The 16,543-nt window shown below is 33.2% G+C and overlaps 2 protein-coding genes across 3 annotated transcripts; one reads left to right on the top strand and one right to left on the bottom strand.

Moving 5' to 3' along the window:
• Positions 1-41: 41 nt before the first annotated feature.
• LOC138305627 (endoglucanase-like) lies at positions 42-5,142 on the top strand. The gene is made up of 2 exons (XM_069245926.1): positions 42-52; positions 4,509-5,142. The coding sequence occupies exons 1-2, from the start codon at positions 42-44 to the stop codon at positions 5,140-5,142; spliced, it is 645 nt and encodes a 214-aa protein (XP_069102027.1).
• A 4-nt stretch (positions 5,143-5,146) lies between these two features.
• Positions 5,147-12,515, bottom strand: LOC138305490 (zinc finger protein 45-like). Of its 2 annotated transcripts, none has more exons than XM_069245740.1 (2): positions 12,014-12,515; positions 5,147-6,847 (listed from the first exon to the last, which is right to left on the bottom strand). In XM_069245740.1, the coding sequence occupies exon 2, from the start codon at positions 6,706-6,708 to the stop codon at positions 5,299-5,301; it is 1,410 nt and encodes a 469-aa protein (XP_069101841.1). In that variant the 5' UTR covers positions 6,709-6,847; positions 12,014-12,515; the 3' UTR covers positions 5,147-5,298. The 2 variants fall into 2 exon arrangements, with proteins under 2 accessions (XP_069101841.1, XP_069101840.1); XM_069245739.1 differs by lacking the exon at positions 12,014-12,515 and adding an exon at positions 9,814-9,911.
• Positions 12,516-16,543: the final 4,028 nt, after the last annotated feature.

Here is a 16,543-nt window from a genome sequence, read left to right as displayed (position 1 = left end):
GACAATATATCGATGTTTGTGGGAATAGATACACAATTACCATGAATAAAAGGTAAGTTCAAACCTTTATTTTATCACTGTAAATGCATACATGTTGTTCATAATGCAATTAATATTGCATTTGTTGAAGAACTGCTTAGTGGGAAGAATTTAATTCTATTTTTTTTTTTGCATAATTTGATAATACATGTATTATATATATATATATATATCAATGCCCATCACTTTTATCACACCATAAAAATCCTAAGCATTTCTGCAGAAGATAGACTTCTGCGGACTGAAAATTGTTTGAGAGAAAGCGAATGTTATACTATAACTGAAGAACATTGAGAAATTGTGCAAAGTTTTGCTGATTTTGAAATTTCGTCAATTTTATACAGTTAACCTCTGGATAGTTTGAAGACGCAACTTTCCCAGAAAAACATTAATTTTATAGCTATAGTGGATGACTGTTAATAATATATTCTACCTCGGATAGTTCGCACCTGTCCAATTATGAACGTAAAAGAAAGACTTTTGTCGAAAAATCGGCACAATGGGGCCCTAAAATGACAATATATTGCAGTATATTTCAGTAAAAGTGTCAAAAAGTTGATTTCTAATGAAAGAGGCTATATATATTATATATATATATATTATAAAATGTATGATACATATTACCATCAACTATTTTTCTAGTTAGCATTTATGTGTATATGTACATGTAGATGAAGTTTAATGTAGTTGTATGTATGTATATATCATATGTTTTTCAAAAAGATAGAAAGAGCTTTTGAAATTAGTAACAAATATTAATTTTATGTTTGATGTGTTCAATTAACATAAAAATATCAAGAACATAACTGAGATTACAAAAAGAGTAACATATTAATGTTCCCATGTAATAAAAGTTTGATGCATGTAATGCATAAATGATACCGTTATGGAATAAGTACAGTGGCACAGGTGAAATTCACAGGTAAAACACAGGTAAATCCAGGTTTACTTCTCTGAAATAGACTATAATCCTTGTCATCACATTCTGCTAATTATTAGATTATAAAAAGTGGGCAAATGACCCTTACACTATACCCTATGACCTAGTTTTGTTAGTTTTGAGATGGAGTTACGTCCCTTGTCATATCCGTATTAACTAACAATTCGAACTCGCTTCTGAACGTATACATAAAAGACATAATGTGATGGGGGCTCCTCTACATCTCATTGTAAAGGAGACAGTGTTCATGTGGTAAATTTTCTTTTTTAAAGCGTGCATTATATTTATGCTTGAACGTTTAAGAATTTTGTTTGAAAATCTATAAACAAAACGGAGTATACTGTATAAGATTAAGATTAGGTTACATATTCATGGGAAAAAGCACTTGTATCAATGATGATATTTCCTAGTACCGGGTAATTCAAAACGTATTCTACAGGTTATTTTACATTGAGTAGGTGATGAACCGAACAGATTTTTCTCTAGGTCATTTGTAAACTTCCGGCATTGGTATAAGAAACTAAAAGTAATAATTTAGTTCATTTAGTACCATTAAATGCACGATTATTCCAAGAGATGATATAATTTTTGTCGATTTGTCAATTTCAGTAAATACTAGTGTTTTAAAAATTGTTAAAATGCCTTCTATATAAAGTCCAACGTCACCAGGTAAAACGTATTGAAATATAAAAATGAAACTGAGGTCACACATAGTAACGATACGTCATAACGGATGACATAATACTACGAGAAAGATACAGAAACATTACTTACACAGTGGTCATTCAATAATTTGAACCAACTTCTTCACGAACAGTCAAAAAATACAGTTTACGCTTTAAACAAATCGGTGTTTAACATGCGTTTAAAACTTTTTTTCTGAGTTGATTGAATTGATCGAGTAGTTGGAGAACTCCGTCCTTTGTTACCAAACACTGGTGGGCGGTTTTTTTTCTGAATCGTTCTTCTATTTCAGTATTGTGGCTGTTTTATTTAATGCGTCCTGGTTGTAAAAGAACAATCAAACAAGCAAGTTCACATTTTATCTGAACTACCCAAAGTGCCTGATAAGGTTAAACACAATTGCAATATATATTAACCACCAAACACATCATTTACCCAATCTCATGATATGTCCAGACTTACCTGTTGGTAAGGGGCTTTATCCTTTTCTCACCAAGGGTCATTTACAGACACCACCCATCCTCGATACTCCAGGGGTTACTATCACTGACGTCATAACAACCACTAGACTATCTCGGAGTAAACTGACAGCATCTCAGAAGAAAAAATCTTAACCAAATACATGTATAAGGCTTGCAGAGAGAGCGACACCTAACTTTCAAGCCACAGTCAACCACAATTATACGGCTCTTTTGATGTACTAAATTAACTGTAATGTTGCCTCCAGTTTTACAATGAGTCCAGGGGTAGATATAACTTTAGTGATAGTAGCCCCTGGAGTATTGAGGACGATCTCTCCCCCAACATGTACTGTGACTCATACTTAGGAATCCTATCACAACGTTTAGGACATCAATGCCATTATTATGGTTTGTTTGTTTATTTATTTGCGTCATAAGAACAGATATTTGATTATATTAACGTCTAACCAGGATATTTAAAGAACGTCATCTACTGATTGCAGTATGTTGCATGTATGGATGTTTGTATGAGTTTAAAAGATTGCAGTATGATCGTGTTTTGTCCTTTTACAATAGTGTAAACCAAATTTCTTTCATGGCTATTTAATTTCTTAATTTCAATTTCAAAAGAAAGTTGCTTTGATTAATATTCACACTGACAGATTTAATAGTTGCTATGAAAATAAATGATAAAGATGCAAATTCGTTAATATAAAAATTTCTCGAATTTACTTAGATCGCGAATTTCTGGAAAGTTAATCGCACGAGAAAGAAAGTTTGTTTAGAATAATGGTAATTCTTGTTATCGCGGAAGTAACCGAGAACATTTTCTCTAATTTCATTTTGGTAGTTTTTAAAACAAGTTCGATTAAGCAGTTACATGTGGAATTCAGTCCAATCTTATCTTATTTATTTTCTTATAAGAATACAGAAGAGATAAAAAATAATAAATTGAAAAGGCCAAAGGTTTTATTTTGGGCAGAACTGGAACAAATTTTAATATGCTTAATATTTCTATAAGAAGTATTTCACACAGAACATATAATATAAAGTGTATAAATAACACATACGCCATAAGCAATGGATACATTAATTTGTATATAACGAATATACGTACCCTGCCTAAAATACCTTTCGGCCGGGTACGAAATGGTCCCTATGTGTTCTAGTGGAGCACTGCCTCCGAAAATCACACGGGCACAATTTTCTATACTTTTCTGTAGGTTTCCAATTATTTTATGCGTATACATGCATTTATATATCATTTTTGTCTAAAACAAACATGACGATCCTTGTTAATATCTTTCGTAGCGCTAACAATACGTCGAGTCAATCATTTGTAGACTTGCCGTATAAATTTCCTCCTGAAAGACCTTTGTTGCGTATATGTAAAAAAAACCTACTGACTGCTGTGCATTTGACATTTTATATGGTTTATTTGTATTGCCTTTTAGGTAAGCGATATAAAACAAGTACTATAAAATGCAAAGAAACGTTTTATTAATGCTTTGTATGGTCATTACTTAGCACCATTAGCAGTGATAGACTCCAATTGTAGCTCTAAAGACGACACCATTATCGGTCTAAAAGTCTTCTGAGCTACAATATTGCAGCTACTCTCTGTACACTTACTATGTAGTTATGTATATTGTGTTGTTTAGCCGTAGGATTTAACCAAACAAATAATTTTAACTTAATGTATATCTACTTTAACACAGTATGTGTGTAATAATTCATGTAAGATTTCAATGTATGATAATTTCTATCTGACTTCAATAGTATATGGACACATTGTTATATAATTAAAGTGTAACAAATTCACATTTAGATGAAAATAATATTATTTCAATACGTATGCAAAGTTGAAAATTCTTTTAATTTTCAACGTGCTCCTATTTGTGTCACCTCATGGCATTGTAGTATATTATCTAAACTGTACGCAAACACGGGAATACCATGTCTAGACACCGACATCGTCAGTGCACGATAATTTACATTAATATTTTCATTAGAAATCTGTAACGTTTTTTCTTTCTTTGAATATGTCTGATCAACATAAACAAAGGACTCACTCGAACTTACACAGACATCCTCACTCAGACTTACACAGACATCCTAACTCAGACTTACACAGACATCCTCACTCAGACTTACACAGACATCCTCACTCAGACTTACACAGACATCCTCACTCAGACTTACACAGACTTCCTAACTCAGACTCACACAGACTTTCTCACTCAGACTTATACAGACATCCTCACTCAGACTTACACAGACTTTCTCACTCAGACTTACACAGACATCCTCACTCAGACTTAACAGACATCCTCACTCAGACTTACAAGCATCTAACTCAGACTTACACAGACATTCTCACTCAGACTTACACAGACATCCTCACTCAGACTTACACAGACATCCTCACTCAGACTTACAAGCATCTCACTCAGACTTACACAGACATCCTCACTCAACTTACACAGACATCCTCACTCAGACTTACACAGACATCCTCACTCAGACTTACACAGACATCCTACTCAGACTTACACAGACATCCTCACTCAGACTTACACAGACATCCTCACTCAGACTTACACAGACATCCTCACTCAGACTTACACAGACATCCTAACTCAGACTTACACAGACATCCTCACTCAGACTTACACAGACATCCTCACTCAGACTTACACAGACATCCTCACTCAGACTTACACAGGCATCCTAACTCAGACTCACACAGACTTCCTCACTCAGACTTACACAGACATCCTAACTCAGACTTACACAGACATCCTCACTCAGACTTACACAGACATCCTCACTCAGACTTACACAGACATCCTCACTCAGACTTACACAGACATCCTCACTCAGACCTACACAGTCATCCTAACTCAGACTTACACAGACTTTCTCACTCAGACTTACACAGGCATTCTAACTCAGACTTACACAGGCATCCTAACTCAGACTCTCCTGTCTTATAAAAGTCACATTGGTATGTGTTGAGGTGTATTTTAAAGAAACGACTCTAACTAAACCCTTTACCACATATATCAAATTAGTACGGCTTCTCTCTTATATATATCCTGCGCATGCGATGTTTTTGTAGGTCAAATGATCCAATAAACCCTTACCACAGATATCACATTTGTACGGTTTCTCTCATATATGGGTCCCGAGGTGTCTTTTTAGGGAACCTGTTTGACTAAATCTCTTACCACATGTATCACATGTGAATGGTTTCTCTCCTGTATGTGTCCTAAGGTGTCCTGTAAGTTTGCAATTCTGACTAAATTTCTTACCACAAATATCACATTTATACGGCTTCTCTCCGGTATGTATCATGAGGTGCTTCTGCATGTAATCCTTGCGATTAAACCCCTTACCACAGACATCACATTTGTAAGGTTTCTTTCCTGTATGTGTCCCGAGGTGTTTCTGCAGGTATCTTGACCCATTAAACATCTTACCACAGGTATCACATTTGTGCGGCTTCTCTCCAGAATGTGTCTTGAGGTGTTGTCTCAAGATAAAATTCTGACTAAACCCCTTACCACAGACATCACATTGGTAAGCTTTCTGTCCTGTATGTATCCTGAGGTGTGTATGTAGTTCACTTGACCCACTAAAACCCTTACCACAGGTATCACATTTGTATGGCTGCTCTCCTGTATGTGTCCTGAGGTGTCCTGTAAGTTTGTAATTCAGACTAAATTCCTTTCCACAAATACCACATTTGTACGGCTTCTCTCCTGTATGTATCATGAGGTGCTTTTGCATGTTATCCTTGCGATTAAACCCTTTACCACATACACCACATGTGTAAGGTTTCTCTCCTGTATGTGTCCTGAGATGTTTCCGAAGGTCACTTGACCCACTACATCCCTTACCACAGGTATCACATTTGTACGGCTGCTCTCCTGTATGTATCCTGAGGTGTGTCTGTAGGTCACTTGATCTACTAAACCTTTTACCACATGTATCGCATTTGTGCGGCTTCTCTCCTGAATGTGTCCTGATGTGTCCTCTCAAGGTACAATTCTGACTAAATTTCTTACCACAAATATCACATTTGTAAGGTTTCTCTCCTGTGTGTATCCTGATGTGTTTCTGCATGTGTTCCTTGCGATTAAAACCCTTACTACAGAAATCACATTTGTAAGGTTTCTCTGCTGTATGTGTCATGCAAAATGTATCTAACCCTTCGCTGAACTCATCACCTTCAGAGCACTTCGTATTAGTATGTTTTCCATTGTCTTGTATGAGGGAAGAACTGTGAATAAACTTCTCGCCACCGACATTACAATTGTAAGGTTTCTCTTCTGTATGTGAACTTAGGTGAACTTTGGACGGGTTGTCTCTTGTGTGTGTCCTGAGGTGTCTCTGTATAGCACATGGCTCTGTAAACTCCTTATCATTGGCATTATAATTGAGAGATGTGTCTCCTGTATGTGTCGTGGGATGCTTCTGTAAGGTATGTGCTTGATTAAACGCTTTACTACAGACATCATTTTGGAAAGGTTTGTCTCCTATATGTGTCCGAAGGTTATTATGTAGTTCATCGTTTTCCATAATTCGGTTAAGTTCACGTTCTTCCAGTGAAATAGATTTAGATAATTTAAAGGTTTTCCTTCAATCGGAATCCCTCGCTATTTTTTGATCCTTGATCTGCAGCTTAAGACCATAACCATACACCATATATCTTTCTGATCTGAAAATAAACAAATTTTGTCGTAAACATTTTGTATTATTTTTAAGATTAAGATGTGGCCGAGCGGTTACCTGTTCCGTCATATAACCACAAGCCCTCCATCTCTGGATTTGCAAACATATGAGAAAATAGTAATTAATAAGTTACTTTTTATGGTAATTTGAAGAATTGTTAACCAGGGAAAGATACTATTTTCCGTAGACGGATGCAAAGATGAATATCGCATTTGAAATTTTAACGATTGAAATTGAAAAACAATATAGATGGTATTATACTGTTTGATATGCTATCATGGATATGAACTTAAAAATGTCCACAAACGTTTTTTTTTGTGTTCCTACCGCTGAGGTCTTTTAAAAAATATAAACTTTATGCAAATCACTCTCGATGGCCCGGATGTAAGCGCGCGAGGTCTTTTGTTAAATTATCATGACCAATGGGTTGATTATTATGCATTGATATAAAAGTACACGTGTTTTATTCCAACGACTTCATGGATATAAGTCGTATATAGTTTACTTTATCCTCATATATTTAGAATACCCTTCATTTATAGTTAGATGATTCTTTATATATAGTAAGAATATCCGTCATACACAGAATATACCTCAATGAGGTAACCTCATAGAATATCTTTCATATATGTTTAGAATATCCTTCATTTATAGTAAGAATATTCTTCACATATAGTTAGAATATCCTTTTATATAATAGAATATCCGTCATACACAGAATATCGTTCATATAGAGTTAAAATAGTGACCATAACGTACATGTATATAGTTAGAATCTCAATATTATATAGTTTGTATCCTTCATATAAAGGTAGAATATCTTTTGTATGTGTGTAGAAAATCCTTCATACTGTATATAGTAATGATATCTATCTAACATAATTTGCTTTCCATCGCATATAGTTAGAATACCCTTCCTATATATAAATATATATATTATAAATTTAGAATATCCTTCATATACATATACACACATATGTATAGTTTGAATATCCTTCATATATATACACATATGTATAGTTAGAATATCCCTTCATATATATACATATGTATAGTTAAATTATGTATAGTTCGAATATCCTTCATATATAACACATATGTATAGTTAGAATATCCTTCATATATATACACACTATGTATAGTTTAGAATATCCTTCATATATATACACACATATGTATAGTTAGAATATCCTTCATATATATATACAACATGTATAGTTAGAATATCCTTCATATATATACACATATAATATAGTTAGAATATCCTTCATATATATACACATATATATATATTAGTTAGAATATTCCTTCATATATATACACACATGTATAGTTAGAATATCCTTCATATATATACACATAATTATATTAGAATATCCTTCATATATATACACATGTATAGTTAGAATATCCTTCATATATACACTAGTATAGTTAGAATATCCTTCATATATATACACATATATAGTTAGAATATCCTTCATATATATACACATATGTATAGTTAGAATATCCTTCATATATATCACACATGTATAGTTAGAATATCCTCATATATATATACACAATATGTATAGTTAGAATATCCTTCATATATATACACACATATAGTTAGAATATCCTTCATATACACACTATAGTTAATATCTTCTATCATATATATAATCAATATATATAGTTAGAATATCCTTCATATATATATACACATATGTATAGTTAGAATATCCTTCATATATATACACATATGTATAGTTAGAATATCCTTCATATATATACACATATGTATAGTTAGAATATCCTTCATATATATACACATATGTATAGTTAGAATATCCTTCATATATATACACATATGTATAGTTAGAATATCCTTCATATATATACACATATGTATATATCCTTCATATATATATCACATATATTTATAGTTAGAATATCCATTCATAGTTGATATATATATAACACATATATTATAGTTAGAATATCCTTCATATATATAACACATATGTATAGTTAGAATATCCTTCATATATATACACATATGTATAGTTAGAATATCCTTCATATATATACACATATGTATAGTTAGAATATCCTTCATATATATACACACATATGTATAGTTAGAATATCCTTCATATATATACACATATGTATAGTTAGAATATCCTTCATATATATACACATATGTATAGTTAGAATATTCTTCATATATATATACACATATGTATAGTTAGAATATTCTTCATATATATACACATATATATATATATACACATATGTATAGTTAGAATATCTTTATATATATATACAACCTATGTATAGTTAGAATATCCTTCATATATATATATATACACACATATGTATAGTTTGAATATTCTTCATATATATATATACACACATGTATAGTTAGAATATATATTCCTTCATATATAAATGTAGATGGAGTATCCTTCATATATAAAATGTAGTTTGAGGATCCTTCATTTATACATGTAGTTTGAGTATCCTTCATTTATAGTTAAAATATCCTTTACATGTATGTAGAATAGTCTTCATACTGTAAATTAGCTACCTGCTTATGGTACCGGTGATGCACGTACAATACATGTACGTAGTGTGAAGATTATAACTAAGTGAACACAAATAGACTTGCAGTAATTGGGTACATGTTTATATATGTAAATGTACTATAGTCTATATTTAATTTTGTATTATTTTTGTTAAATAATCTACTGTGAATATAAAGAATGCAGACCGAGTCTTGTTTAACCTAAACATGTTGTTTACATCGAGTATTACCCGTCTATTTTTAGCACGGGCTTGAAGCCACATTAGTATGTATAGACATATTGTCAACAAAGGTAACATTCGTTACAAATGTTTCATATGTACGTACAGTATGATATTATTATAACGTGACTTTATGGTTAAGCTGGGTATCTGTCTTACCTGAATGAAAAGAATCTATACCTAGTCGCTATAGTCGGTCATAACACGTGCAGGTCAGGAGTAAAATGCATATATGTCTGTATGTCTTACACTAGACCCGATGACCTATATATTTATCTGAGGTGGAGTTACGCCCCTTGTCATTTTGCATTGGCGTTATTTGGTTTCTTATAGCTGTGTTACGGTTGATTATTTCATTGACTAGATTTGTTGCCTTCATGTATTAGATAACACCAAAAAGGAGAATCGAATGCTACATACAAACTACCGAGATATTCGTACTTACAACAACTATCCCATTGTTATATTATATTAGCTGTTAGTAAAGTTAAATAGACGTTTTAAAGGAACAATTCAGTCTAAGAAAACATTAAAATGTGTACATATATCGGGAAAAAACCCAGTTGTAATGGAAATTAGATCAGTCGGTTTTACTGTGATATGCCTGGAAAGCCCATGGTGGTGACATGTGTGTGAAATGTTCAAACTCGCTCGCTGTCCGCCATTACACACTGTGGTCGAACTTTTGTATGCCGAACCCTGTCCTTTGCTTGTAGAGTAATGTAACTTTTGTCTAAAACTGCTCAGATCGCTCTGACAGTAGTGTATTTAACTTATAAGGTGAATTGTCTTGCCTAAAAATCATTTTATCACCTTCTCAGTGATTATGTAGTTCATTTGTTTAACGTGCGTGACTTTGGCTCGGGTATAGGTACAACGTCCATATTGTACCTGCTTAATCGTATTGATCAACGATTTGATATTTCAGCGATATTAATTAAAATACTTAACAATGACGTGGAATTGGTCATTGTTTTACGTTATATGTTTCATAAGAAATGTAGAGCAATACATTTACGCTATATTTTGCTTCTTGGTTATGTAAAATAATTAGCCTGAGTGAATTGTCTCTTTAAGAGTGTTTTCGAGAGTCGAATTGTCACTATGTATAAATAGATGATATATAATTAAAGCTTAATATCGTAATTAAAATTTTAAATATTTTGATGTGATTTTTTATTATTAAATAACAATTCGAACTCTCATTACTTGCGATAATTTAAGACTTGTGTGTGTTTGCATTTTAGCTAAGTTAAATAGACCTTTTAAGAGTGTCACTATGTATAAATATATGATATATAATTAAAGCTTATTATTGTGAATAAATTTTTCAAATATTTTGATATGAATGTTTTTATCGAATGAAAATTCGAACTCACTTCACATTACTTGTGATAATTCAAAATTTGTGTGTGTTTGCATGTAGCTTATACATAAAAGAAAATATTGCGCTAGCGACACCTCTATATCACATTGTATAGGAGACATTGTTTATAATGTAGGTCTTCTTTTTCAAAGGGTGCATAATATTTAATTACTGTAACTGGAACGTTTGCATAATATTTAATTACTGTAACTGGAACGTTTACAGTAAGATGGGGTGACATATTCATGGGAAAAAGCACATGTATCAATGATGATATTTCTTAGTACCGGGTAATTCAAAACTAATTATATTTTACGGGTTATTTACAACATTGAGTAGGTGACGAACCGAACAGATTTTTCCCTAGGTCATTTGTAAACTTCCAGCATTGGTATGAGACATTATACAGTAAAATTTTCGTTTATTCTGTACCATTAAATGCACTCTCATCCCAATTAAGAGATGATATAATTTTCGTCGATTCGTCAATTTCAGTAAATACAAGTGTTTTAGAAATTGTTAAAATGCATTCTATATAAAGTCTTACATTACCAGGAGAAACGTATTAAATTATAAAAATGAAACTGTGACGTCATACATAGTAACGATACGTCATAACGGATGACGTGATACTACGAAAAAGCTTCATAAACATTACTGACACAGTGGTCATTCATTAATTAATGACTTCTTCACGAACAGTCTAAAAATACAATTTACGCTTTAAACAAATTGGTGTTTAACTCGGATCGAAACCTTTTCTTCGGAATTGATTGAATTGACCGAGTAGTTGGAGAACTCCGTCCTTTGTTTCCAGGCACTGCTAGGTCGGCGGTTTTTTCCTGAATCGTTCTTCTATTTCAATATTGTGGCACCTTTATTAAATACGCAATGCTTGTAAAAAAATAACAATCTAACAAGTAAGTTCACATTTTATCTAAACAAGATTAAACACAATTGCAATACATGTAAACCATCTAACACATTATTTACCTAATCAATCTTGTGAATGTTTTGAATGTTAGAAAAAAACGAGATATCCAAACTGGTTTGTTGGTAAGGCTTATTATTCTATTTATAAACACCACCCATCCTCAGTACTCCAAAGGGTTACTATCACTGACGTTATATCCACACAAATCTGAACCAGACTTGAAAAGATTTCCTTTGAAGACTAAGGTAAGAGGGACACCCAGCTACCAAGCTCCAGAGTCAGCCACAATTTACCTGGACTTTCTCATAGCAAAATTGAAGTATGTATCATGAAGTGTTCCCCTTACCACAGACACCACATCTGTAAGGTATCTCCCCTGTTTGTGCCCCAGTTGCATTCAGTTGTTGTGCCGAACTGAGCTCCTTACCAAACTTATTACATTATGAAGGCGATTCTCCTGTATGTGTCATGCGGTAGCCTCGTAGGCTACTATTATGACTGAATTCCTTATCACAAATATCACATTTGTACGGTTTCTCTCCTGTTTGTGTCCTGAGATGGTGTCCTCGTAGGCTACTATTATGACTGAATTCCTTATCACAAATATCACATTTGTACGGTTTCTCTCCTGTTTGTGTCCTGAGATGGTGTCCTGAGATGTACTCTTAGGTTGTTATTCTCACTGAATTCCTCACCACATATATCACATTTGTACGACTTCTCTCCTGTGTGTATCCTGACGTGTCTTTGCATATGATCTTTGCGACTTAATTCCAAGCCACATCTATTACATTTGTAAGGTTTATCCCCTGTATGTATCTTTAGATGTTTCCGTAGGCTACGTGATTCACTAAACCTCTTATCACAGGTTTCTCTGCTGCATTTTTCTCGGGGTTTGCTTTCAGCCGTTGTGCCTTCTCTCCTGTATGTGTCCTGAGGTGTCCTGTTAGGCTGCTATCCTGAGTGAATGCCTTACCGCAGATATCACATTTGTATTGTTTCTCTCCCTTGTATGTGTCCTACGGTGTCTCTGCATATGATGTTTACGACTGAATTCCAATACACAGATATCACATTTGTAGGGTTTCTCTCCTTTATGTGTACTGTGGTGTGTGTTTAATTGACTTGAGCGGGTAGCGGGTAAACCCCTTACCACAGACATCACATTTGTAAGGTCTCTCTCCTGTAAGTGACCTTAGGTGAGCCCTAACGTATTGTGCTGAACTGAACTCTTTACTACATATATCACACTTGAAAGGCTTCTCTTTTGTATGGGTTCTGTGATGTAAAGGTAGGCTATATTTCTGACTAAACCCCTAACCACAGGCATTACATCTGTAATGTTTCTTTCCTGTACATAACATGTATGTGTCATGTGGTGCTTTATTAGTTGATATTTTTGTCTAAATTCTTTATCACAAATATCGCATTTGAAAGGTTGGTCTCCTGTATGTGTCCGAAAAAAGATTTTGTAGTTGATCCTTTCGTCTAAATGTATTATCACAAATATCACATTTGAAAGGTTTGCCTCCTGTATGTGTCTTGAGGTGTCTCTGTTTTGCGCATGGCTCAGTAAACTCCTTATCATGGACATCACAATAGAGAGATTTTTCTCCTGTATGTGTCCTAAGATGATCCTTTAGTTGATCATTTCGTCTAAATTCCTTATCACAAATATCACATTTGTAAGGTGTGTCTCCTGTATGTGTCCTGATGTGTCTCTGCAGACTGCTTTTCACACTAAACTTCTTACCACAGACATCACACAATTTGTGATGCTTCTCTTCATTGTGTGTCCTGAGGTGTCTCTGTAGTGAACCTGGTTCACTAAACTCCTTACCACAGACATCACATAGTTCGTGAGGCTTCTCTCCTGTATGTGTCCTGTTGTTTTGTTGAATGGTTTGTAAAGAATCTTCCGTTTTTTCTCAAATTCTTTACCCAACAAGGTGTTACATAAATCAAAATCTGTTGTTTTGATGAAAACATAAAATACTCCTCCATGCGTTGTTCTCTTTTCACGTATTAAATTTGTAAGCACAATGTTATGGATTTTGACGTTGGTTTTTAGATAAAATACTTTTGCCATATGTATCGCACCTGTATAGCTCCTCTAATATTTACCTTATTGTATGTAGAGTGAGTTTACCATAAGGATTCAACGCATCTTCATAAGTTGTACAAATAAAGAATCTTACCATGACTTTTTCCATAATTCGATTAAGTTCAAGTTCCCCATGCGACAGATTTAGATAATTTTAAGATATTCCTTCCTTCGGAATCCCTCTGATAGTTCTGAAAATAAGCAAATGTTGTCGTGAATATTTGTATAACTTTGATTCATATGGTGATGTTAAAGACTAAGATGTGATCAAGTGGTTAAACTATTCTGATATATTACCACAAGCCCTCCACCTCGGCACCTTTTGCAAAAATACCAAACACTAGATAATACTAATCAATGAGCGACTTTTCATGGTAATTTGAAGAATTGTTAATTAGCGAAAGGTAATATTTCTCGTAGACAGGTACCAAGAGAAATATTTCATTTGAAATTTTAACGATTGAATTTTAAAACAAAAGATCTTAGAGGGATTCTGGTGCCTATCAAAGGATAATCTGTATCTAACAATGGAAAGAGGACCGATATGCACAGCAACAGCCATAACGAAAATACAAGACAGATCCTTTCAGTACTTTCTGAAAAATAATGATTGATACTTTGCAAGTACATGGGTTATTTTGTCACTGTCATCTATTTTAAAAATTCCGATCGATAGTTTTATGTGTATGTGTCGAATTAGAAATTGTCCACTCCTGTCTGTCAGTCGGTCTGCCATGTTAACAAAATGACGTTGAATTTTGGGTTTTGTAAAACCTTTTTAACATAAAGTTTTCAATTTACTCCACTTGAAAGCGAATTAATTACATATAAAGAATAAACTCCTGCTTTTGTAAATTTTCGTTGTTGCTTTGTAATATTTGTGAAATATTTTGTATAATGTACGGAAGCCACATGGTGCAATAACTGTCATTGGTGAAAGGGGAGCAAATCCAGAACAAAAAGGGGCAAAGTTTAAATCATACTATATTGATTATTAGTGTTACTTGCAAGAAGATTTGCATGTTCAAACTATACTTTAAGTTGCAAAATTTTATGTTCCATATAACTAGCTCTTATATTGACATTTTCATGTATAGGCTTCCTTCCATACTTTTAGAAATTAGTCCCAAACATTACTTATAGCTGTAAAATCCAAACTTCAAACACATTTACTTTCATGTTTGTATACAAACACTAATACTATACAACATATTATTTAGCATGGCACAGCATTAAGGTTATATAACGTTAATTTTAAATACAACAAAACTATCATTATCAATGAATATTGAAAGATACTAATTATGGCATATTTTACTCAAAATTCCTGATTAGTATCTAGTGTAGAGCTAAAACCTGTTTTTTTTTAAAGTGAAGAAATTGTCCTGACCTTTATTTTGATGTATGATATGCCTATTTCCTTATTAGGCATTATGTAAATCTACTCAGACAGTCTTCTGTACAATTTGTATTATATTTTACCAAATAATAAAATTGAAAATTAAGGAATGAAGAGCGGGTCTTTTTCAACCGAAACATTTTGTTTACATCAACTATTTCTGGCCTATTTTCTAAGTCGAGTTACAGACCTACACACATAGGCCAGGGGCTAGGAGGGTCCCACATGCACCCCCCCCCAAACCTCCGAACCAATATTTTTTCTAAACCCTTTTGACTCACTGATCACAAATCATAATGTTAAAATTGCATAAGTTGGGATGAACGCCCGGTCATGACGTCATCAAGATGGCCGCCATCTCGAATTTTACTAAAAATTGAAAAATAGTCATAACATTGACATCTTTCAACCGAAATAGACAAATGAGGTATCAAAATGACCACAACTGAACACCAAATACATATCAGAACCAAATAATCCAATATATATAGTGAAGTTTACGCAGGAAACGAAAAAATCGGATTTTAGCTCAAAAATAGTATTTTTTAGCAATTTCCCAACAGCAAACTATTATTTCTAATCAGTTTTTTGACCTTTTATTATTCAGTTTAAACATAAACAGCAAAAAAAACAAATGTTAACATTGTATAAGTTCCTGTTATGACGTCATCAAGATGGCCGCCATCTCGAATTTCACTAAAAATTGAAAAGTATTCATTGACATTTTTCAACCGAAGTAGACAAAAGAGGTATCAAAATGACCACAATAGAACAGCAATAGATATAAGAACCAAATAATTTAATATATGTAGTGATTTGTACGCAGGAAATGTAAAAATAAGATTTTAAGCTAAGAAATGGTGATATTTCAGCAGTTTTTTCTTACTTGGCTTGACGCAGCAAATTGTTTCCCAACAACAAATTATTATTCGTAATCAGTTATTTGATCTCTTATCAATCAGTAAAAACAACAACAAAAACGAAAATATATAGAAATGCAAAAGAGAATTATTGTTACACTTTCATTAGGTTTACAAAACATCACCGGGTGCGTATACTGGGCATATGATTTTTATTTTTTTCTTA

The sequence above is a fragment of the Argopecten irradians genome, chromosome 13 (assembly GCF_041381155.1).
Source record: "Argopecten irradians isolate NY chromosome 13, Ai_NY, whole genome shotgun sequence".
Lineage (NCBI taxonomy): Eukaryota > Metazoa > Mollusca > Bivalvia > Pectinida > Pectinidae > Argopecten > Argopecten irradians.
The sequence above is the reverse complement of the archived record's forward strand: the minus strand, read 5'-3'. Positions and strand labels throughout refer to the sequence as shown.